The following is a 23479-nucleotide window of genomic DNA, read 5'->3' as shown; positions in this document are numbered from 1 at the left end:
AACAAATGTTTCTGTCGAGGCCCACTTTGAAGATGCTTAGAACTGTCCACATTTACTTTTCCTCTGCAAATAAAGTAACAAGTAATGATTTGAAAAATTGGACAAGCCCATAGTAGAATAGTTTATCAATTTACATTGTCTGCTTGTTGTGCGTTCTATATGAGATAAATATTCATCTCGAGTCGCATTCAAGTTACGAGTCAGAGGGAAACCTGCATTCTGACAAGCAGTCAATGCCCAACAATTCTTCCAATTGAGCAGGAAACAACAGTTTAAAAGAGGAAGTTCCTAGCTTTCCGTTCCTACTTTATTTCTCAACTCCTAAATATGCACGAACTGTACCATTTTAAACCCAGAGTTTTTTAGCAGCGTCATAGTTAAGCACGTAACCAGTCCGCAATTCGCTGTGAGTGCATAGGGGAGAGTGGGCAAAATGCCACCCTACCTCAATCTGACCATGACTACGCTCCTGCTCAAACAGGAAGTACCAGTGATAGGAATGTATCCAAACCAAAAAAACATGGATTACAGGCAACATCCGTGCTGGACTAAAGGCTAGAGCTACCCCTTACAAGGAACAGGATATGGACATGGGCGCATACAAGAAATCCCGCTACGACATCAGACGAGACAACAAACATGCAAAAGGCCAGTATAGGACTAAGGTGGAATCCTATTACATAGGCTCCGACACTCGTCGAATGTGGCAGGGCTTGCAGACGTTAACGGATTTACAAAAGGGAAACCCAACCATGAGTTGCCCAGTGATGCAGAACTCCCAAACGAGCTAAATGGCTTTTATGCTTGCTTCTGGGAATATAACACTGTGCCTTGCGTGAAAGCCCCTGTTTTTCAGAATGACTGTGTAATCTCGCTCTCCGTGGCCGATATGAGCAAAACGTTTAAAAAAGCTTAACAGTCACAAGGCCGCCGTCATTCTCAAAGCATGCGAAGACCAGCTGGCAAGTGTCTTCGGACATTTTCAATCTCTCCTCTGTAACGGCGTTCTTCGTTTGTTGAAAGAGAGGACCGAAATGCAGCGTGGTGGTTACTCATGATCTTTAATGAAAATAAAGTGACGATACATGAAATAACTAATAAATACAAAAACAACAAACGGAACGTGAAACCTAATTACAGCCTATCTGGTGAAACTACACAGAGACAGGAACAATCACCAACGAAAGACAAAGCGAACTCAGGCTACCTAAATACGGTTCCCAATCAGAGGCAACGAGAAGCACCTGACTGCTGATTGAGAACCGCCTCAGGCAGCCAAGCCTATACAACACCCCTAATCAGCCGCGATCCCAAATACTACAAACCCCAATACGAAACACAACACACAAACCCATGTCACACCCTGGCCTGAACAAATAATGAAAGAAAACACAAAATACTAAGACCAAGGCGTGACATCCTCGTCTCAGTCTGTAATCCCAACATGTTTCAAGATTACCATCATTTGTCCCTGTTCCCAAGAGCCCCAAGGTAACTTGCCTAAATGACATCTGTAATTATGAAGTGCTTTGACAGGCTGGTCATGACACACATCACCACCATCATCCCAGACACCCTAGAGCCGGGGGTATCCAACCTTTTGTAGCATTAAACATTTCGCAATCTTTTTTTAGCTTTCAAATGGTCACATTCTTCTCTTCTCTCCCCAGCAAATATTCCCCGGGTCGCAATATACACTATATATACAAAATAATGGCCTTACTGAATGGCCTTACTCAAGTGCTCAGTGGTTTTCAACGTGGCACCGTCATAGGATGCCACCTTTCCAACAAGTCAGTTTGTCAAATTTCTGCCCCGGTCAACTGTATGTGCCGTTATCATGAAGTGGAAATGTCTAGGAGCAACAACGGCTCAGCTGCAAAGTGGTAGGCCACACAAGCTCACTGCTTGTTGAACATCTCATTCCAAAATCATGAGCATTATTATGGAGTTGGTCCCCCCTTTGCTGCTATAACAGCCTACACTCTTCTGGGAAGGCTTTCCACTAGATGTTAGAACATAGCTGTGGGGACTTGCTTCTATTCAGCCACAAGCATTAGTTAGGTTGGGCGATTAGGCCTTGCTTGCAGTCGGCCTTCCAATTCATTCCAAAGGTGTTTGATGGGGTTGAGGTTAGGGCTCTGTGCAGGCCAGTCAAGTTCTTCCACGCCGATATCAACAAACCATTTCTGTATGGACCACGCTTTGTGCACAGGAGCATTGTCATGCAGGAAAGGGCCTTCCCCAAAGTTGGAAGCACAGAATCGTCTAGAATGTCATTGTATGCTGTAGCATTAAGATTTCCCTTCACTGGTACTAAGGGGCCTAGCCCGAACCATGAAAAACAGACCCAGACCATGAATTCCTCCTACACCACCAAACTGTACAGTTGGCACCTATGCATTGGGGCAGGTAGTGTTCTCCTGGCATCCACCAAACCCAGATCAGTCCGTCAGACTGCCAGATGGTGAAGCGTGATTCATCACTCCAGAAAACATGTTTCCACTGCTCCAGAGTCCAATGGCGGCGGGCTTTACACCACTCCAGCCGACGCTTGGCATAGCACATGGTGATCTTAGGCTTGAGTGCGGCTGTTCTGTCATGGAAACCCATTTCATGAAGCTCCCGACGAACAGTTCTTATGCTGACAATGCTTTAAGAGGTAGTTTGGAACTCGGTATTGAGTGTTGCAATCTAGGACAGATGATTTTTACACGCTTCAGCACTCTTCGGCCCTGTTCTGTGAGCTTGTGTGGCCTACCACTTCGTGGCTGAGCCATTGTTTCTCCTAGATGTTTCCACTTTACAATAACAGCACTTACAGTTGACTGGGGAAGATCTAGCAGGACAGAAATTTGACGAACTGACTTGTTGTGAAGGTGGCATCCTATGACGGTGCCACGTTGAAAGTCACTGAGCTCTTCAGGAAGGTCATTCTACTGCCAATGTTTGTCTATAGAGATTGCATGGCTGTGTCCTCGATTTTTACACCTGTCAGCAACAGGTGTGGCTGAAATAGCCAAATCTACTAATTTGAAGGGGTGTCCACATACACTATCTATACAAAAAGTATCTCTCAGATATAGGAGAGGCACTTCAGAACAAACTTCCCCCGGCTTAGACTCTGATGGGTTAATTGAGAAGGCTTTAGGGAAAGTACCTCTAATCAACACACAAGACGGTTATCACATCAACTGACCACACAGAGTGATAGACATACACGCGCACCCCACAGACAGACAGGGACAATATTGCTGGAAATTAATTGCCAGATATTGTTAGATTTTGATTTTTAAGCCAATAGTGGATAACCAGGGGTGTGATAATGTCGATGTTGCATTGATTAGATTGTCTGATGTGTGAGATTTGTTTGAAAGTTTTCGGTGGAACACTTGAAAATTGCATGCACTTTCAGAATTGTTTGGCAAGCTACTTAAAATTGTTGGGCTGCGAGCTACTCACAATCGACCTGTTGGAGACCCCTGCCCTAGATTCACTCCAATTCACATATCACCCCAATAGATCCACAGATGACGCAATCTCAATTGCACTTCATACTGCACTCTCCCACCTGGACAAGAGGGGAAATACAGTGCATTCAGAAAGTATTCAGACCCCTTTTCCACCTTTTGTTACTTTACAGCCCGATTAAATTGTTTTCCTCCCCTCATCAATCTACACATAATACCCCATAATGACAAAGCAAATACAGGTTTTTAGAAATGTTAGCAAATGTATTTAAAAAATATCACATTTACATAAGTATTCAGACCCTTTACTCTGTACTTTGTTGAAGCACCTTCGGCAGCGATTACAGCCTCGATTCTTCATGGATATGACGCTACAAGCTTGGCACACCTGTATTTGTGGAGTTGTTCCCATTCTTCTCTGCAGATCCTCTCAAGCTCTGTCTGGCTGTGTGCTTAGGGTCGTTGTCCTGTTGGAAGGTGAACCTTCGTCCCAGTCTGAGGTCCTGAGTGCTCTGGAGCAGGTTTTCTTCAAAGGATCTCTCTGTACTTTTCTCCGTTCATATTTCCCTCGATCCTGACCAGTCTCCCAGTCCCTGCCTCTGAAAAACATCCTCAGAGCATGATGCTGCCACCAACATGCTTCACTGTAGGGATGTTGCCAGGTTTCCTCCAGACGTGATGCTTGGCATTCAGACCAAAGGGTTCAATCTTGGTTTCATCAGACCAGAAAATCTTGTTTCTCGTGGTCTGAAAGTGCACTAGGAGCATTTTGGCAAACTCCAAGCGGGCTGTCGTGCCTTTTACTGAGAAGTGCTTCCGTCTGGCCACTCTACCATAAAGGTCTGATTGGTGGTGTGCTGCAGAGATGGTTGTTCTTCTGGAAGGTTCTCCCATCTCCACAGAGGAACTCTGGAGCTCTGTCAGAGTGACCATCGGGTTCTTGGTCACCTCCCTGACCAAGGACCTTCTCCCCTGATTGCTCAGTTCTGCCCAGGCGGCCAGCTCTTGGAAGAGTCTTCCATGTAAGAATTATGGAGGCCACTGTGTTCTTGGGGACCTTCAATGCTTCAGAATATTTGGGGGACCCTTCCTCAAATCTGTGCCTTGACACAATACTGTCTCGGAGCTCTACAGACAATTCCTTCGACCTCATGGCTTGGCTTTTGCTCTGACATTCTCTGTCAACTGTAGGACCTTATGTAGACAGTTGTGTGCCTTTCCAAATCACGTCCAATGAATTGAATTTACCACAGGTGGACTCCAATCAAGTTGTAGGAAAATCTCAAGGATGATTAATGGAAACAGGATGCACCTGAGCTCAATTTCAAGTCTCATAGCAAAGGGTCTGAATACTTATGTATATGTGATATCGGTTTTTTATTTTGTATACATTTGTAAAAATGTCTAAACCTGTCTTTGTGTTGTCATTATGGAGTATTGTGTGTAGATTGAGGAAAAATAATAATTTAGTAATTCTAATAATAATTTAGTAATTTTTGAATAAGGCTGTAACGTAACAAAATGTGGAAATAGGGAAAGGGTCTGAATACTTTCCGAATGCGTTGTATGTGAGAATGCTGTTCATTGAGAACAGCTCAGCAGAGGTAGAGAGAATGGTGACATGAAGTGGTTTCTGTCCTTTTTCATAGTTGTATAATTTGTAAATGTTGAAATCAATGGTTTTTGTTTGGCATACATTTTAAAGTGAATAATCTGAGTCAAAACGTAATTCCGTTAACCTGGAATTGCTCATATCTGTCTATTTAGGATTTTAGAAACATGTAGAAGGAGATCCCTATATTGAATCGAACTTTTCCAAGCAAATCCATTAAGGATTGGTCAGTCAACTTTGGTACTGTGTGTCTTGTTTGATACAGGGAGGCAGTGATGATGAGAGGAAACACTGCAAGCTACTGGAGGCTATCAGCTCACTTGGGGGGGGGGGAAAGGTCAGAACTGATCATGTTTTAATGGTACATTCCTAGATAAGTGGGGCTTCTGGAGTTGTATAAGATGTTAGATTCTAAATGAACAGAGTAAAACTCACGGACGACTAGTAAAGCTCAAACCAAGTTTATTCAACCACTGGGTCATTCAGCTGTATAAGACAAAGACATGTTTACACAAGCACAAGTATTTATACCCCCCTTTAGGCTTTTGTCTCCTCCTTTTCTCTAAACACTACATCTCTGTTGCTAGGCAGGAAGTTATGTGATGTGGGTAATAAAACTGTTCCTTCTCCTTTCATGGGACTTGACCTGACCTGACCTCGGCCCACATTCCTCACTAATCTTCAGCTATCCACCCTTATCAGTGACCACAACCACGTGATTGCCTTTTTCCTTACTTAGTAACTTTCCAAACCCCTGGATCTTATCCACCCTCAATTAAACCCACCATATACATTCCTCCTACATATAACCATTAACTTCTGGTGTAACAAGTATTTCAAATTACAACCTAACAAAGAGAAATGCAGACCGGAGGACTTAGCCTACCAATTGAATGAAATCAACAGCATGTAATGTAACATTTTTTATTTGTGTTGCTTTTGTGGTCATGTATGTTTGATCAGTTTTTGTGTCAATGTGCATTATTCATACTATTAGGAAGAAGCTTACTGAACGGTCTGAAGAAAGCATTGAGGTGTCAGAATTCACAGTCAAAGGTCAATTAAACTAAATGTACCCGGTTTACTTTTTTCAAAATCCCTTGTGCTTTTATCAAGATAGTTTGACAGTTCAAGTAGTGAAAAGTGTAGCTAAATGTCTAACAAAATCCAGGAACATGTGATTTGACAGTCTGAACTGTATGTCTGTCTGCGTGTCATGACAGACAGGTAAAAGAGACAAAATCAATTTGTTTAACCTCATTGGAACATTGGGTAAGACCCCCAGTGCCTTAATGAAGATGAAGAAGCAGCTGAAGAACCTTCAACACAACCAGAGCACCCTGGAAACACCCCTGACCAGGAAGTAGACAGAACGGGTAAGACCATCAAAGGGTAGTCTTGAATGCAGGCCTCTGTTTACAACTGAGGATTTAACAAATATCCTTTTACAGATCCAAAGAGAAGTGGCTTTTGAGAAAACGTCAAAAGAGGTGTCCTGCTGGCAGAGTGTGGTCCTACAGAACCAGAAGGCATAGCAGCTGGTCTTCCCACTGAACCAGGAGCCCTCTGGCCCAAAACACATAGAGCAGGTGGTGGCTGGATGGACGGTTGGTGTAAAAAGTTCATTTGTTTTATTTTTGTTTTTGTTCCATGATTGTAAACTAATTTCAGATATTATGTGCTCCAGGACCCAAACCTTCCCAGAACAAGAGATATTCAGCCTCCTGCACATGAACAAGCAGCCTCTCCATGACCCTGTTCTGGCACCCACTGAGGAGGCTTCTCTGAGGGCCATGAGTCTGGAGGGAGTCCCACCTCAAGCATCCAGCATGGGGTCATATGCATAGGATAAGCTACATCTGGTGTGTTAGTGCTGGGCAAGGGCAAAGACCTGCACACACTACTGCCCTTGACTTTATTTTGTATGTGCACTAAAAGGACAATGTACTGGAAAAACAACAATGCACAAAGGTTTTCTAGATGGTTATTGATGGTCTCACTTACCTACAACCATGCAGATCTCCAAAAAGCCAGAGCTCTATAGTTTTATCATGAAGCGAAAGTCAAAAGGGAAATAAAAATTAAAAACCGGGGCATATCCTTCCAATATAGTGTACAGTTGACCAGGGCATATCCTTGCATGAGTGACTCAGCAGTAATCCGCTTCCAAAGATCATCTCTTTATTCAAGGCTCCCAATTCACTCTCTTCCTCCACCTGCCCTCTTTGTACATAGTGCCGGATTATTATTTTAAGCCCCTTTTCTCCCCAATTTCATGATTACGATCTTGTCTCATCGCTGCAGCTCCTCAACGACCAAACTACAGAGGCATGCTTTTGGCGGCCCGATCGGCAGCCAGCACTAATGCTTTAGGAAGTTGGCAACTTGTCCTACAGATTCCAAATTCCTGCAGGTACGTTATTTGCTTCCTGTGTGAACTCAGCCCAAATGTTCAGGGAATGCGCAAGGTGTCATCACCCATGCCCCAATACTAACTTGTTTACCTGGATGCATGCCACCCAACACCACCAGCACGGTTTAATTTATGTTAGAACTTAAGAACACCAAATCTAATATTTCAACCTTTGTGAATCTATGAAACTAGATGATCCATTTTTGTCTGCACTTATTACACAAATGATATGAAATGTCATTGAATGTAATGTATGATAAGAATTCAAAGAAAATAAATACATTTACCATTAAATGATAATGATATGACAAATTATAACAAGTGTGTAAATAAATCTGTTTCCCTCACACAGCTTGAATAACAGCACTGAAAGGCAAGCTTTCATTAATCTGCATTGCCCTTTTTTCAGAGCCAGTGGAGGCTCCTCAGAGGAGGAAGGGGAGGATCATCCTCCTCAGTGAAATTTCATAAAAATAGCAAAACATTAAAAACTAACCTAAATATATTCATATGTCACCAAATAATTGGTTAAAATAGAACAGCAGTGTCTGGGCTAGCACCATGGTGTGGCTGTAGGACAGCTAGCTTCCGTCCTCCTCTGGCTACATTGACTTCAATACAAAACCTAGGAGGCTGGTAGGCCTCACCCCCTTCCGTAGACATACAGTGGGGAAAACAAGTATTTGATACACTGCCGATTTTGCAGGCTTTAATACTTACAAAGCATGTAGAGGTCTGTAATGTTTTATCATAGGTACACTTCACCTGTGAGAGACGGAATCAAAAACAAAAATCCAGAAAATCACTTTGTATGATTTTTAAGTAATAATTTGCATTTTATTGCATGACATAAGTATTTGATACATCAGAAAAGCAGAACTTAATATTTGGTACAGAAACCTTTGTTTGCAATTACAGAGATCATACGTTTCCTGTAGTTCTTGAGCAGGTTTGCACACACTGCAGCAGGGATTTTGGCCTACTCCTCCATACAGACCATCTCCAGTTCTTTCAGGTTTCGGGGCTGTCGCTGGGCAATACGGACTTTCAGCTCCCTCCAAAGATTTTCTATTGGGTTCAGGTCTGGAGACTGGCTAGGCCACTCCAGGACCTTGAGATGCTTCTTACGGAGCCACTCCTTAGTTGCCCTGGCTGTGTGTTTCGGGTCGTTGTCATGCTGGAAGACCCAGCCACGACCCATCTTCAATGCTCTTACTGAGGGAAGGAGGTTGTTGGCCAAGATCTCGCGATACATGTCCCCGTCCATCCTCCCCTCAATATGGTGCAGTCGTCCTGTCCCCTTTGCAGAAAAGCATCCCCAAAGAATGATGTTTCCACCTCCATGCTTCACGGTTGGGATGGTGTTCTTGGGGTTGTACTCATCCTTCTTCTTCCTCCAAACACGGTGATTGGAGTTTAGACCAAAAAGCTCTATTTTTGTCTCATCAGACCACATGACCTTCTCCCATTTCTCCTCTGGATCATCCAGATGGTCATTGGCGAACTTCAGATGGGCCTGGACATGCTCTGGCTTGAGCAGGGGGACCTTGCGTGTGCTGCAGGATTTTAATCCATGACGGCGTAGTGTGTTACTAATGGTTTTCTTTGAGACTGTGGTCCCAGCTCTCTTCAGGTTATTGACCAGGTCCTGCCGTGTAGTTCGGGGCTGATCCCTCACCTTCCTCATGATCATTGATGCCCCACGAGGTGAGATCTTGCATGGAGCCCCAGACCGAGGGTGATTGCCGTCATCTTGAACTTCTTCCATTTTCTAATAATTGCGCCAACAGTTGTTGCCTACTCACCAAGCTGCTTGCCTATTGTCCTGTAGCCCATCCCAGCCTTGTGCAGGTCTACAATTTTATCCCTAATGTCCTTACATAGCTCTCTGGTCTTGGCCATTGTGGCGAGGTTGGAGTCTGTTTGATTGAGTGTGTGGACAGGTGTTTTTTATACAGGTAACGAGTTCAAACAGGTGCAGTTAATACAGGTAATGAGTGGAGAACAGGAGGGCTTCTTTAAAAAAACTAACAGGTCTGTGAGAGCTGGAATTCTTACTGGTTGGTAGGTGATCAAATACTTATGTCATGCAATAAAATGCAAATTAATTACTTAAAAATCATACAATGTGATTTTCTGGATTTATGTTTTAGATTCCATCTCTCACAGTTGAAGTGTACCTATGATAAAAATTACAGACCTCTACATGCTTTGTAAGTAGGAAAACCTGCTAAATCTGCAGTGTATCAAATACTTGTTCTCCCCACTGTACATGGTAATTATGACCACTTCTGGAGGACGTCCTCCAAACAATCAAAGCTTTTGCAGTATGTACTGACATGTTGTCCATCCAACCATAGATGTAGGATCAGAGAACGAACCTAGTGTGTTGTATTGGGATTGTGCCACAGAGCATTATGGGGGTTGAGAAGCTTGGTGACATTGTTGGATAGAGATTAAGAGTGATAGTTGAGCATTTTTGGGACATTATTCAATTCAAATTAGTTTTTTTCAAATGACAGGAGATGGAGGAGGTATATTATAAATTGTTTTCTTGGGTTTTAACTTAATTTTTGTGTCCAGATAGCAAGGCAACTTTAAATAAATTGCACTAACTTCAGTAGCTAGCTAGCTACCAGCGCGAGTGTGCAGTTTTCTCCGCCAGAAGGGTAGAATGGCCAACACTGCCGAAAATGTTGTGGAGTTTTTGTTGAAGAGCTCCTTTCATTCGCTGGGGTACAAGGAAAAGGTGCGAATTAAAAGCGAGGGTCAACCTCTGCCTGAGATCAGTTTCATAAAGAAGTATGAAAAGGTGAGAGCGTTCAATAGCAAATGCTATCAAAAGTATAGCTGGTTAACAGGGAGCCCTATCATCAAGCCACCTGTAATTGCACGTTACGATGCTTTACATGCTGAACATCTTTTCTGGGATGTCGAAAACAATTCTGAATGATTTGATAGCTTCCATCGCATCATCCATTAAACGTTAGATTAAAGAGAGAGGTTGACGCAGCACATTTTTTCACTTGCGCTCAAGTAGGCTTTGCACTTTCCTCTGGTATTTATTTAGCAAAGGACACATAATCACTCCGGACAGACACAAGCAAAAACTCATGACATAAATGTTGCCGCAGCTTAGGCTACACCTAAACATTAGAAATCTGACATGCTGTATGGGATGAAAACGGGACAATTTTCCCGTCTGGTCAACTGTAGGCTACTAATAAGAGCAGGTGCATACAGCCTATGCGCCCTGTCAATCTGGTCAGGGTAAACTAATTGGTAACGTTATGTATTTATAGTCCATTTGTGTGTCAGGAGAAAATGTGAATGTGAACAAATTTAGATTATATTCAAAATTGGACTGGCTAGGTTTGTTCAAAAGAAGACTTCATTGGATCTTTTTAATTCCCTGACGAAGGCCATGCAGTCAAAAGGCTTTCGTTTTTAAATCTTTGTTCCATGTTAGAAGTATTAGAAAATACAAATTAGTTATAGCCTTGAGTGGGAAAAATGGTGAGAGTTGGAGAGGCACACATTTTATAGCACACAAGATGGCAGCAAACATGGACCACAGTAGTCAAAACATAGCGATAGGGCAATTATGTCCACTAAATGTCATCAAAGGGACCACTAAGACTCTACAGGAATGGTGAGAAATCCATATCTTAATTTAAACCAGTGTACTTAGTGGCCTGTAGTTTGTAAACCTTTGGTTTAGCTTCAAGGCGGTCCCTTTTTATCTAACTGAGGCCGGCGCATAATCACTACCCATAGACTGTAGGAAGGCAGGGTTCAAATAAATAAGGCAGAATGCAGTCCATAGGCATGAAAAATTGTGTTACACTTAGCCAGTGATGTTTTAAAAAAGGAATTTAGAGGACTTTCTTGAGCTCATCGTAAAAAACCAGCACAAAGGCACTACCCATGCCTCGGAGAACATTGGCCCAGCCTCCCTTGAAGAAGGCCTTTCCACCCTCATCACGAGCAATCTTCATCCAGCAGTCAATGGTCCCAAGATACATGATATCAGCTTTAAAAATGTAAGATGACACAAGTTAGGATGTATGCCAATTAAGTAGTATTTGAAATAGCATGTTGCTACTAGTCCTCCCGATTCATTTAAACGTGGTAACACTAAAGCCCTGTTTCCACTGGCACTTAAAATTAGGGCCGAATTTGAGCTGGTTCGAATGGAATACTCAAATTCGAGGGAAACCAGGACCAGTACAGCCCAGTTTCACAACTGGTGCCAGCTCGATTGGAATTCGGACTGGTGACGCTATGACTATGCAACCACCAAGCTGATCACTGCTGGATGCTGACACAACGTTAGATAACTTGCCTGGGCTTGTTGCTGTTAGCTAGCACATGGACAAGCAGTACTGCAGTACAGACATGACACGAATTACCACCATAGCTGGATCCTTCATTCATTTTTGCACTACACAAACTTTTATGAGAACAGTCGACCAACGAATGCTAGCTACCTGACATTAGCGAGCAAATCAGAGTTGAAACAAGCTACTTAGCTAGCTAACGTGAGCTAGCAGGAATTTTAGCTGGCCAGGTCGTATTGAAAGCTTGATATGAACCTGTCGTCTGGTTTGCTTGGTTAGCTAGCTACCTAATAGCCAATACGATGGCAAGCAAGGTAGGAATTAAGCTAGCTAGCCTGTTATGCTGGAGACGACGCTATGTTTAGCTTGCTAGCTAACGCCAGCAATACATGGCTCTGAGTCTTGCTGGCACTGGCAGGAGTATGGGGTAACTTTAGTTACAGTATGGCAAAGGTGAATAAAATTATTTAACATCTTTCTCGCTAGCTAGCAACATTAGCGAAGCCAGCTGCAGTCACACATACCTAGCAACATGACATCATTTCTCATTTCTGGAGGCAGTGGCAACGCAATTTGAGATAGCCCACCAAGGCCAGCCCAACCTGGGTGGACTTCAAAGTGCCAATGGAAACGGGGCTTAAATGGTTTGGGTCACATGTAAACTCACCGCTTTTATGGCCAGACTGCATCATCATACGACGACGGACGGTGTCAAAGGGGTAGGCGGTCAGGCCGGCCACAGTAGTTACAGACTGAGCGATTGCCCAGCTCACTAAGATGGAAGTGTTCTTGGGGTCTGGCAACATTCCTGCAAGCACACCAAATAGTACATATCCACACGCATATCTATAAAATGTCCAGACACCAATAACTTTCTGTGAAAATGTTATCAGTTATATACCTTTAGCTGTGTCATACATGCCGAAGTAGGAACCTCTGTAGATGATGATGCCTTGTACAGACACTGCGAAGCCCTGGTACAGACCCCTCAGACCGTCACACCTGAACGTCTTCACCAAGCAGTCTGCTAGACCATTGTACTCTCTCATTCTGGCCTTTCCGACATCAGCTCCCAGACGGGTTCTGGTGAAATCAAGAGGGTAGACGAAGCAAAGGGAGGTGGCTCCTGCAGCGCCACCAGAGGCCAGGTTGCCAGCGAAGTACCTCCAGAACCGCTTGCGCTTGTCTACACCGTCAAGGAAGAAACTCTTGTACTTGTCTTTGAAGGCGAAGTTGAGGGCCTGGGAGGGAAAGGCTCGGATGACATTGGCCAGGTTACCTCTCCAGAAGGCAAGGAAGCCCTCTTCCTTGGGAATGCGGGTAATGCAATCGACGATACCCTTGTACTGCATTTCTTTTGTGATCCGCTTGCTGGCATGTTGGACCTGTTAAAAAATAGGAGAAAACTGTGCAATACAACCCTTAACATGGCAAGACGGTAAAGCTCTGAAGCTGTAAGCCCTGCAGCTTGCCGGAAGATACTGACCCTACCGTTACAATTGTTTACACTGAGCTGCCCTCCCTTACGAAAAAAGATTGCAGTCAGAGTGCATTATAACTGCAGTACACTGCAGTATAACTACAGTTAAGAGTGCAGTATGTTGCAATTACTGCATCTAAAATACCACAGTCGACAGCAGTTACTGCACTTTTACTGCAGCTTCAAAACTGCATGGATGGGATATGTTACTGTACTCCAAATTTGACCTTTATCCACACTGGTCCATCGAGAAGATTGAAATACTTCTAGTTTTACCGGGAAACACAGTGTTGTAGTACTAGTCTGGTCTCGAGACCCCATATTGAGTGTCTCTATTTTGTCTCGGTATCGGATACATTTGTACTAGGTATTGACTCTGTCTCAGACAGTGAGGACTTGTAATTTCTTCCCGAGACCAGCAGATAAAAAAACAAATTATTATCCGCTTCCATTCAGTCAGGCCGAACATATACACTCCTTTCTTGAAACATTAATATGGTATCTTAACAGCCTTCATATCTATTATATACATGTTTGCGCAGTGGCAAACCTATAGGCCTTCAGTGTGTGACAGGTTCGGGATTCTGAAAGAACAGCAACCGTAATACTAACGCACTCGCACTCGTGTAAGAGAGTGCACTTTTTGTTGTGTAGTGGAGGGTATACACAGGTATAAGCCATACGCCTCGATCACACCAACGGAGAGTTAGCATTTTGGTACACTAGAAGTACATTCATTTCCAATGGAACGGTGCGTTTGCCTTGAAGCATTGCGTTGCAGAGGCAGTTGCAGTTGCAGTTCCGTGTGGTGCATACGTAGACGGCTTCACAGAAATGGTAGCAGAAGATGAATGTTGAACTTTTGTTGCACACATTAACCAGATGATGCCGCATACTATTTTGCACAATGACAACATCGGTGTGATCAAGGCAGTATAACCACTTTTTTTCTGGGGCATTGGGTATACTCACTTCTTAATCCCTACTGATGCCTATCAAAGTAGTGTAGTGGAGGTATATGATTTATCAATTATGTAGTACCATAGAGAAGTCATGCACAAAGTAGCCTACACAATCGCAAAGCAAATGAGATATATTCACATGCACACCACATACAGTGGGGCAAAAAAGTATTTAGTCAGCCACCAATTGTGCAAGTTCTCCCACTTAAAAAGACGAGAGAGGCCTGTAATTTTCATCATAGGTACACTTCAACTATGACAGACAAAATGAGAGAGAAAAAATCCAGAAAATCAAATTGTAGGATTTGTTATGAATTTATTTGCAAATTATGGTGGAAAATAAGTATTTATTTTCAAACATTTCTAGCCCAATGACCTCTGAAAACACAACCACAAGGCCTGAAAACTAGCCCAAAAAGAGTTTTTGCAGCAAGAGAGGAGTTGCTACATTTATCCAATATTTTTTTTTTCCATAACGTTATTGAGTGAATAAACACAGACAATGAAAGCTCTTACAATATTCAATGAATACATTTCTCTGAAACAGGTTGCATATGCCATGCTATCAATCCAGCAGGATTTCTGCCGTGCTCAAAACAACTTTTAACTCAGAACTGGGAAATCTGACAAGAATTTGTGAATTCTAGACGTGAATTCTAGACAACTGGAAACTCAGGAAGAAACAAGCTCCGACTGGGGAAATGTGTTTTTGAACAGTCATCCAACTTGGAATTGTAAGTCGGGAACTCTGGCCTCTTTCTAGAGCTACAACCTGAAGATCACTGACATCATCATGATTCAACCTTGTTTCTTCACGGGTTCTCAATTGTCTTGAAAGCACCATAAATCCAGGGAATGCCAGACATTGATGACAAAATTTGCCCTCGAAGGACCGCCTCGCCACCTTCCTGTTCAAGTGAGCACAGCACAAAAAGGTGAATCCATAGATATTTTGTATGCTGCTGCATAAATTATGTAATATTATGTAATATGCCTCACCCTAATAATTTGGTCTACTTTTCCCACTTAATTTTGCCTACTGTTCTGACTTGGTGGAATGTTGAATATTTATAATTTTAATCTTGGAAAAGTGACCCTTAAACTTATACCCTGACAACACGCTCGCATCGCGTGCTCGAGCATTGCAAAATAAATGTAGAAATCTGTTATTCAATTATTGCACTCACACTGCTCGCGTGCATCAACGAGCGTCTTCGTTGCCAAGGGCTAAAATAGAAGTAATTCCTATTTCTGACGCAGATCGCGCTGCAAGTCCTGCCTCTCCCATCTCCTCATTGGTTTATAGAAGCAGGTACCCACGTGCCATCTCCTCATTGGCTATACCCACGTGAGTGATTGAAAGATGAACTGTGTTGCCGGTTGTCGTGGTAATACTATGAAAGTTTAGATGCCAATCACCATATAAGTTCAAAGATGAAAAAGCCTGAAAGGAGGAGAGATGACTAGTGGATTAATTGTTGGAGTAGAGGACCTTGTGCGTTTCAGGTAAAATAACAACCTAATGTTTATATCCCAGGACAAATTAGCTAGCAACAGCAAGCTAGCTAAATAGGACAAATTAGCTAGCAAGTGCATGCTAACTAGCTAAATTGCCATAAATGTTTAATGCTTTTCGACCTGTCCCCAAATTAATGTCATTGGTTTAGTGTTTGTTTAGATATTTTAACCTGCGTGTAGTGATCGCGTTTGGTGTAGGGGGACAAAATAAATGTATGCACGATGGCGCACGAGCGCAGGCGGTTTGGGTTCCGTGTTAAACCAATCATTGGGACCACACACCCACTCCACCGGCTAGTGATAGCTTTACAATGCTTGCAGTTAGCCACTGATTCCTTCCAAACCACTCATTGTTGAATTTTCAATTTCCAACTTGTTGTGTAACGGTTATGTCTGATGGCCGATGAGCACCAATACGTTTTATCTATAATTTGTCTTCATTTGTCACGCCCTGACCTGAGATATCTCTGTTTTCTTTATATTTTGGTTAGGTCAGGGTGTGACTAGGGTGGGTATGCTAGTTTTTGTATTGTCTAGGGTTTTTGTATGTCTATGGTGGCCTGATATGGTTATCAATCAGAGGCAGCTGTTTACCGTGGTCTCTGATTGGGGATCATATTTAGGTAGCCATTTCCTTTTTGTGTTCGTGGGATCTTGTCTATGTAGTTTCCTGTCAGCACTTGTTTGTATAGCTTCACGTTTTGTTATTTTGTTAGTTTGTTCAGTGTTCATTCTTTAAATAAATAAGAATGTACGAATACCACGCTGCGCCTTGGTCCGATCCTTATAACGAACGTGACAGAAGATCCCACCACAAACGGACCAAGCAGCGTGGCCAGGAGGAGCAGACATCATGGACATGGGACGAGATTTTGGACGGTAAAGGATCCGGATGTGGGAGGAAATCATGGCTGGAAAGGATCACCTACCATGGAAGCAGGTGGAGATAGCGCAGGAGGAACGACGAAGATACGAGGGGACACGGCTAGCACAGAAGCCCGAGAGGCAAGAGGACTGCAAGGAGGCATGAGGACTGCAGATGTGGCCAGGGCAATTAATTGCAATGTCTGTACTGTGAGACACCTAAGACAGCGCTACAGGGAGACAGGACGGACAGCTGATCGTCCTCTCAGTGGCAGACCACGTGTAACAACACATGCACAGGATCTGTACATCCGAACATCACACCTGCGGGACAGGTACGGGATGGCAACAACAACTGCCCGAGTTACACCAGGAACGCACAATCCCTCCATCAGCGCTCAGACTGTCTGCAATAAGCTGAGAGAGGCTGGTCCTCACCAGACATCACTGGCAACAACGTCGCCTATGGGCACAAACCCACCGTCGTAGGACCAGACAGGACTGGCAAAAAGTGCTCTTCACTGACGAGTCACGGTTTTGTCTCACCAGGGGTGATGGTCGGATTCACATTTATCTTCGAAGGATTGAGCATTACACCGAGGCCTGTACTCTGGAGCGGGATCGATTTGGAGGTGGAGGGTCCATCATGGTCTGGGGCGGTGTGTCACAGCATCATCGGACTGAGCTTGTTGTCATTGCAGGCAATCTCAACGCTGTGTGTTACAGGGAAGACATCCTCCTCTCTCATGTGGTACCCTTCCTGCAAGCTCATCCTGACATGACCCTCCAGCATGACAATGCCACCAGCCATACTGCTCGTTCTGTGCGTGGATTCCTGCAAGACAGGAATGTCAGTGTTCTGCCATGGCCAGCAAAGAGCCCGGATCTCAATCCTATTGAGCACGTCTGGGACCTGTTGGATCTGAGGGTGAGGGCTAGGGCCATTCCCCCCAGAAATGTCTGGGAACTTGCAGGTACCTTGGTGGAAGAGTGGGGTAACATCTGACAGCAAGAACTGGCATATCTGGTGCAATGTCTGTGGAACTTGTTCAGTTTATGTCTCAGTTGTTGAGTTTTGTTATGTTTATACAAATGTTTACACATGTTAAATTTGCTGAAAATAAACACAGTTGACAGTGAGAGGACGTTTCTTTTTTTGCTGAGTTTATATATTTTAATTTTTTATCCAGAACATTAACCATGTGTGTTCTCTTGTTTTGTACTTTTCTGTAGTTTCGACCCAATGATAAGTCTGACAAACAAAGAACTTTGCGTGCTGCAGGCCCAGGCATGGATCAAAGCTGGTGAGACATTCAATGACATCATCAAGAGATATGCAGTATGTAAGAGAGGTGTTTTTGGGACCAAATCGTGACTATTGTCCTGCTAGTAGCCCGTGTGAAAAACAAGTGTTTGAAAACATGTTATCTAACATCTAAGGGGATTTTATATAATTATAATGCAGGGATAATAATAATAATAATCGTTGGATAACAGATCGGCTCTCTGAACTCATTATCTTCAATATAATCAAAAATTCAAAAAGGTTAAACCCTTAGGTTTTAGGCCTGCAATATGTCATGGAAACATTGTTTTAAAGTTCTCTGGTGGTTACAGTCCTAACCCTGGAACGGGTAGCACCATAGAAAGAAGCTGGCTTGATGAAAACTATGTCCATTTCGTCTGTTCTCTTTTTATTTAGTTTATTTATTTAACTAGGCAAGTCAGTTAAGAACACATTCTTATTTACAATGACGGCCTACTCCGGCCAAACCCGGATGATGCTGGGCCAATTGTGCGCCGCCCTATGGGACTCCCAATCACAGCCGGATGTGATACAGCCTGGATTCGAACTGTAGTGACGCCTCTTGCACTGGCTCTTTGGGTCTTTGGTCGCCATGTCATTTTTTTGAAATAAACAGCTAGTTTTTTAATGGTAACTGTTTTAAGGGTGGAGTTTAGGGCAGGGTGAGGAGTACTGAAAAGGTGTGACTCCAGATTATAATAGGCCTTAAGTATACAGCAGATCGCCGATTGTCCTATGCTGTAACAACATACTGTAGCACCATGACCAGGATCTCTATTCATTTAAGTGAGCAGATTATGGCTCTCAGGAGGAACGGAAAATTGCGTATCAATTCATAAATCATGTGCCATGAAATCGGTACATTGAAAATCTCTTCCCAACTATTTTGAAATCTATATGGCACAGCTATCAATTTTTGGGTCCTTAACTGGTACAGTGGGGCAAAAAGTTATTTAGTCAGCCACCAATTGTGCAAGTTCTCCCACTTAAAAAGATGAGAGAGGCCTGTAATTTTCATCATAGGTACACTTCAACTATGACAGACAAAATGAAAAAAAAATCCAGAAAATCACATTGTAGGATTTTTTATGAATTTATTTGCAAATTATGGTGGAAAATAAGTATTTGGTCAATAACAAAAGTTTATTTCAATACTTTGTTATATACCCTTTGTGGGCAATGACAGAGGTCAAACGTTTTCTGTAAGTCTTCACAAGGTTTTCACACACTGTTGCTGGTATTTTGGCCCATTCCTCCATGCAGATCTCCTCTAGAGCAGTGATGTTTTGGGGCTGTTGCTGGGCAACACGGACTTTCAACTCCCTCCAAAGATTTTCTATGGGGTTGAGATCTGGAGACTGGCTAGGCCACTCCAGGACCTTGAAATGCTTCTTACGAAGCCACTCCTTTGTTGCCCGGGCGGTGTGTTTGGGATCATTGTCATGCTGAAAGACCAAGCCATGTTTCATCTTCAATGCCCTTGCTGATGGAAGGAGGTTTTCACTCAAAATCTCACGATACATGGCCCCATTCATTCTGTCCTTTACACGGATCAGTCGTCCTGGTCCCTTTGCAGAAAAACAGCCCCAAAGCATGATGTTTCCACCCCCATGCTTCACAGTAGGTATGGTGTTCTTTGGATGCAACTCAGCATTCTTTGTCCTCCAAACACGACGAGTTGAGTTTTTACCAAAAAGTTCTATTTTGGTTTCATCTGACCATATGACATTCTCCCAATCTTCTTCTGGATCATCCAAATGCTCTCTAGCAAACTTCAGACGGGCCTGGACATGTACTGGCTTAAGCAGGGGACACGTCTGGCACTGCAGGATTTGAGTCCCTGGCGGCGTAGTGTGTTACTGATGGTAGGCTTTGTTACTTTGGTCTCAGCTCTCTGCAGGTCATTCACTAGGTCCCCCCGTGTGGTTCTGGGATTTTTGCTCACCATTCTTGTGATCATTTTGACCCCACGGGGTGAGATCTTGCGTGGAGCCCCAGATCGAGGGAGAGTATCAGTGGTCTTGTATGTCTTCCATTTCCTAATAATTGCTCCCACAGTTGATTTCTTCAAACCAAGCTGCTTACCTATTGCAGATTCAGTCTTCCCAGCCTGGTGCAGGTCTACAATTTTGTTTCTGGTGTCCTTTGACAGCTCTTTGGTCTTGGCCATAGTGGAGTTTGGAGTGTGACTGTTTGAGGTTGTGGACAGGTGTCTTTTATACTGATAACAAGTTCAAACAGGTGCCATTAATACAGGTAACTAGTCAAGGACAGAGGAGCCTCTTAAAGAAGAAGTTACAGGTCTGTGAGAGCCAGAAATCTTGCTTGTTTGTAGGTGACCAAATACTTATTTTCCATCCACCATAATTTGCAAATAAATTCATTAAAAATCCTATAATGTGATTTTCACGATTTTTCCCCCTCATTTTGTCTGTCATAGTTGAAGTGTACCTATGATGAAAATTACAGGCCTCTCTCATGTTTTTAAGTGGGAGAACTTGCACAATTGGTGGCTGACTAAATACTTTTTGCCCCAATGTATATATTTTTAAATATTTTTTAACTGGTATATATTTTTATTTATCACAATTTTCTTTAACCAATTTTGGTCTTTAATGCAGGGCCGACAGACAAGTTCCTTACCTTTCCCCCCTTCCACTTGATAAAGGTTCCAATTAATACATTTTTTTTATCAATTAGTATATTTGAGTTTAACCACAATGTTTATTGTATTATTTGTTCTGTATTTTCTAGTGGATTAAACTGAAATTGCAACCAACTTTCTATGGCTTGTTTAAAAAATAACAATATTTTGGAGATTATTTTGTTTTCATATAACCAAAAGTGAGCGGTTGTAATCTGAATAAAGGGAAAAAGGCCATTCTTGAACATGGGGTGAGACATTCTTACTAATTTGTAAATAAAGACAGTTTGATATTTTGAATGATTTATTTCTGTTTTTAGAGGTCTGAGAAACCAAAAGCCCATATTTACCAAAGTTCTCTCTTATTTTGTTGTTGCCTGATGCAGGACTCTATTGCCAGAGAAGAGCGACTCTCAGACTGAAAACGCCTCCTTTAATTTATGAAAAGATAATCCATTTGTGCCAGAGTTTAGACTACCGATAGATCAGCGTTCTAACTCCCCCTTCTGATAGTGTGGTGTAATGACAGAATGCCACCATCTACCACTAACGGTCGCGGCATAAGCTTGTAACTTTTAAAGGAAGAACCACTGTAGCATCTAACAATTGGATAAAATTATTTCCTGCACATCGCTTGATGATGCCAACAACTAATTTATTTTCAGAACCATCCACTGACCACGGATATACCCTCCGACGTGGTAAAAGCGTAGCAAAACGGTCCCAGACACAAGTCGGTAAGTAAGTCACACGTGGGTTTTTACGAAAGATTGCCTCTCTCGAGCTGTTCTCACTCTTGGTGTGACGAATCATTCCTTTAGTAAACGTTATTACTGCAGTGGGTTTGTAACATGTGCAGCCCATCTGTGGTATTCATTTATTATTGGATGACGGGACGCGGTCATACCAGTCATTTCAGTTAGAAGAGTGCTCTTACACTCTGTGTATTATATATTATATATGCATACCGAGTATTGTAGCACGTTAATATGCCTTTTCAGTGCATTTGGCCTGTCAAGAGAGTTAGTAATTATTAGTTGGTCAACGCCTAACATGGCGCCGGAGCACGTTACATTGGAAATTGTATTAGGTCCCACTCTTTCCGGGGTCCTTATAGGAATTAATCATATTCCATCCATTCAATCCTTCATAATGCCCTAGGCATTAATGTGTTAATACTTCCACCTAGTGGTGCTTTAGTTTCAGCCCGTTATATGTAGTAACATGGCTATAGTGATGCCTTTATAGTTTACACAACCAGTCGAAAGTTTTAGAACACCTACTCATTCAAGGGTTTCTTAACTTTTACTATTTTCTACATTGTAGAATAATAGTGAAGACATCAAAACTATGAAATAACACATATGGAATCATGTAGTAACCAAAAAAGTAACCTAATATTTTATATTTGACATTCTTCAAATAGCCACCCTTTGCCTTGATGACAGTTTTGCACACTATTGGCATTCTCTCCAGAGTCTGTACCAGAGTTGCAGTGATGGGACACGACTGTAACTACCAATTGGATATCACGACATTGTGGAGAAAAAGGGGTAAAAACTACCACAAAACATTTAGAGGTGAAGAGGATGTAAGGAATCGAAGAAAGACAAATTGAGAAAGAGCTTATCCCTGAATCCCAAATCAACCCTAGCCCTTACACCATATACACTTGTGTAGACCTGAGCAGATTGGATAGGTGCAATATGGGGAACAATTCAACTTGGCCTGGATCAATTCTAATTTTATTTGTCACGTGCCGAATACAACAGGCCTTACCATGAAATGCTTACTTCCAAGCCTCAGTTCAAGAAAGAGTCAAGAAAATATTTACTGAATAAACTAAAGTAAAAAATACAAATTAACACAATAAAATAAAACCTGTCTGACCTGCGTTATATTCCACCACAAGTGTACTGCTGTATTACTGAGATATGCCTATGCCATGTGGTGGAGTAAGGAAGGTAGGGGAAAATAATTACAATAGGACTAATAGCATACTTGAGTAAGACAAGGGAAGATGAAAAAAAAGCCAAAGGGGCCAGTGTACGACTTGAACTTATTTGCACATTAATTAATGTTAATAGCTTCATGGGAGCTCACTTCCCGATCTGAAAGGGGGGGGGGGGGGGGGTAGCAGCGGCCTGGTGCCCAAAGCGAGACAGTCATGCGTGACTTCATACCACTTTCCACACAGCAGGTGTATGGTGCAGTTGGGACAAAAGTTGGCATTCAGACATTTAATTGATAGTGAGGGACACATTCAACTTTACATCTGGTAAGTAGAGTTCTTAGAGATTATACGTTTTTTTTTTGTGATCCGGCAATATTGTGGTAGGGTTATTTTCCGTCGCCATAACGATGCACAGCTCAGGGAGTCCAACCAATGCACATTACTCCCGACGTTGTGTCTCAAAGCTACTACGGAAACATAGCTACCTGAAGGAGAAGCTTGACTCTCTCGATGGGAGCAACCGCCGTTTCGGAGATGGCAGCGGAGATTCCACCAGCCAAGAAATCCTTTGCGAATGAAACTGCGGTCTCATTCATTGTGAGATGTTGGAAGATGACTTGCAGACGGAACTCCCAGATACCCCCTCTGCCCTCCAACAGCGGGTGGCAGGTATAACATACACCGACTTTCCTGGCACCACCTGTTAAAGGGGCAATCTGCAGTTGCTACATACATTTTTATGACAGAATTGAATATGCACCCACTGATGCTTGAAGAATAACGTAGAAATGCCTCAATGAGCTGTCGTACCCCATCAGAACCCAAAATATAAGCTTGTTTTACTCCAATGTTTGTAAACAAAGTAAATGTAAACAAACACAATATAGCCTCAAAACATGGTTAGAGCTATCATGTT

At 42.7% G+C, this 23479-nt stretch overlaps 1 protein-coding gene and 1 long non-coding RNA gene across 2 annotated transcripts; one reads left to right on the top strand and one right to left on the bottom strand.

Annotated features, from left to right (window-relative positions):
* The first annotated feature begins 4990 nt into the window (after window positions 1-4990).
* Window positions 4991-7923, top strand: LOC116358080 (uncharacterized). Its single transcript, XR_004205916.1, has 3 exons — window positions 4991-6458; window positions 6534-6689; window positions 6770-7923. It is a non-coding gene; the product is annotated as an uncharacterized LOC116358080 (long non-coding RNA).
* Window positions 7924-10534: 2611 nt separating this feature from the next.
* On the bottom strand, window positions 10535-23250 carry LOC109873174 (ADP/ATP translocase 2-like). The gene is made up of 4 exons (XM_020464757.2): window positions 23049-23250; window positions 12737-13220; window positions 12503-12643; window positions 10535-11528 (listed from the first exon to the last, which is right to left on the bottom strand). Exons 1-4 carry the CDS (start codon window positions 23157-23159, stop codon window positions 11371-11373), a joined length of 894 nt encoding a protein of 297 aa, XP_020320346.1. The 5' UTR covers window positions 23160-23250; the 3' UTR covers window positions 10535-11370.
* Between the last annotated feature and the right edge of the window lie 229 nt (window positions 23251-23479).

This window comes from Oncorhynchus kisutch, linkage group LG28 (assembly GCF_002021735.2).
Source record: "Oncorhynchus kisutch isolate 150728-3 linkage group LG28, Okis_V2, whole genome shotgun sequence".
Lineage (NCBI taxonomy): Eukaryota > Metazoa > Chordata > Actinopteri > Salmoniformes > Salmonidae > Oncorhynchus > Oncorhynchus kisutch.
This window is presented reverse-complemented; position numbering and strand designations above follow the sequence as displayed.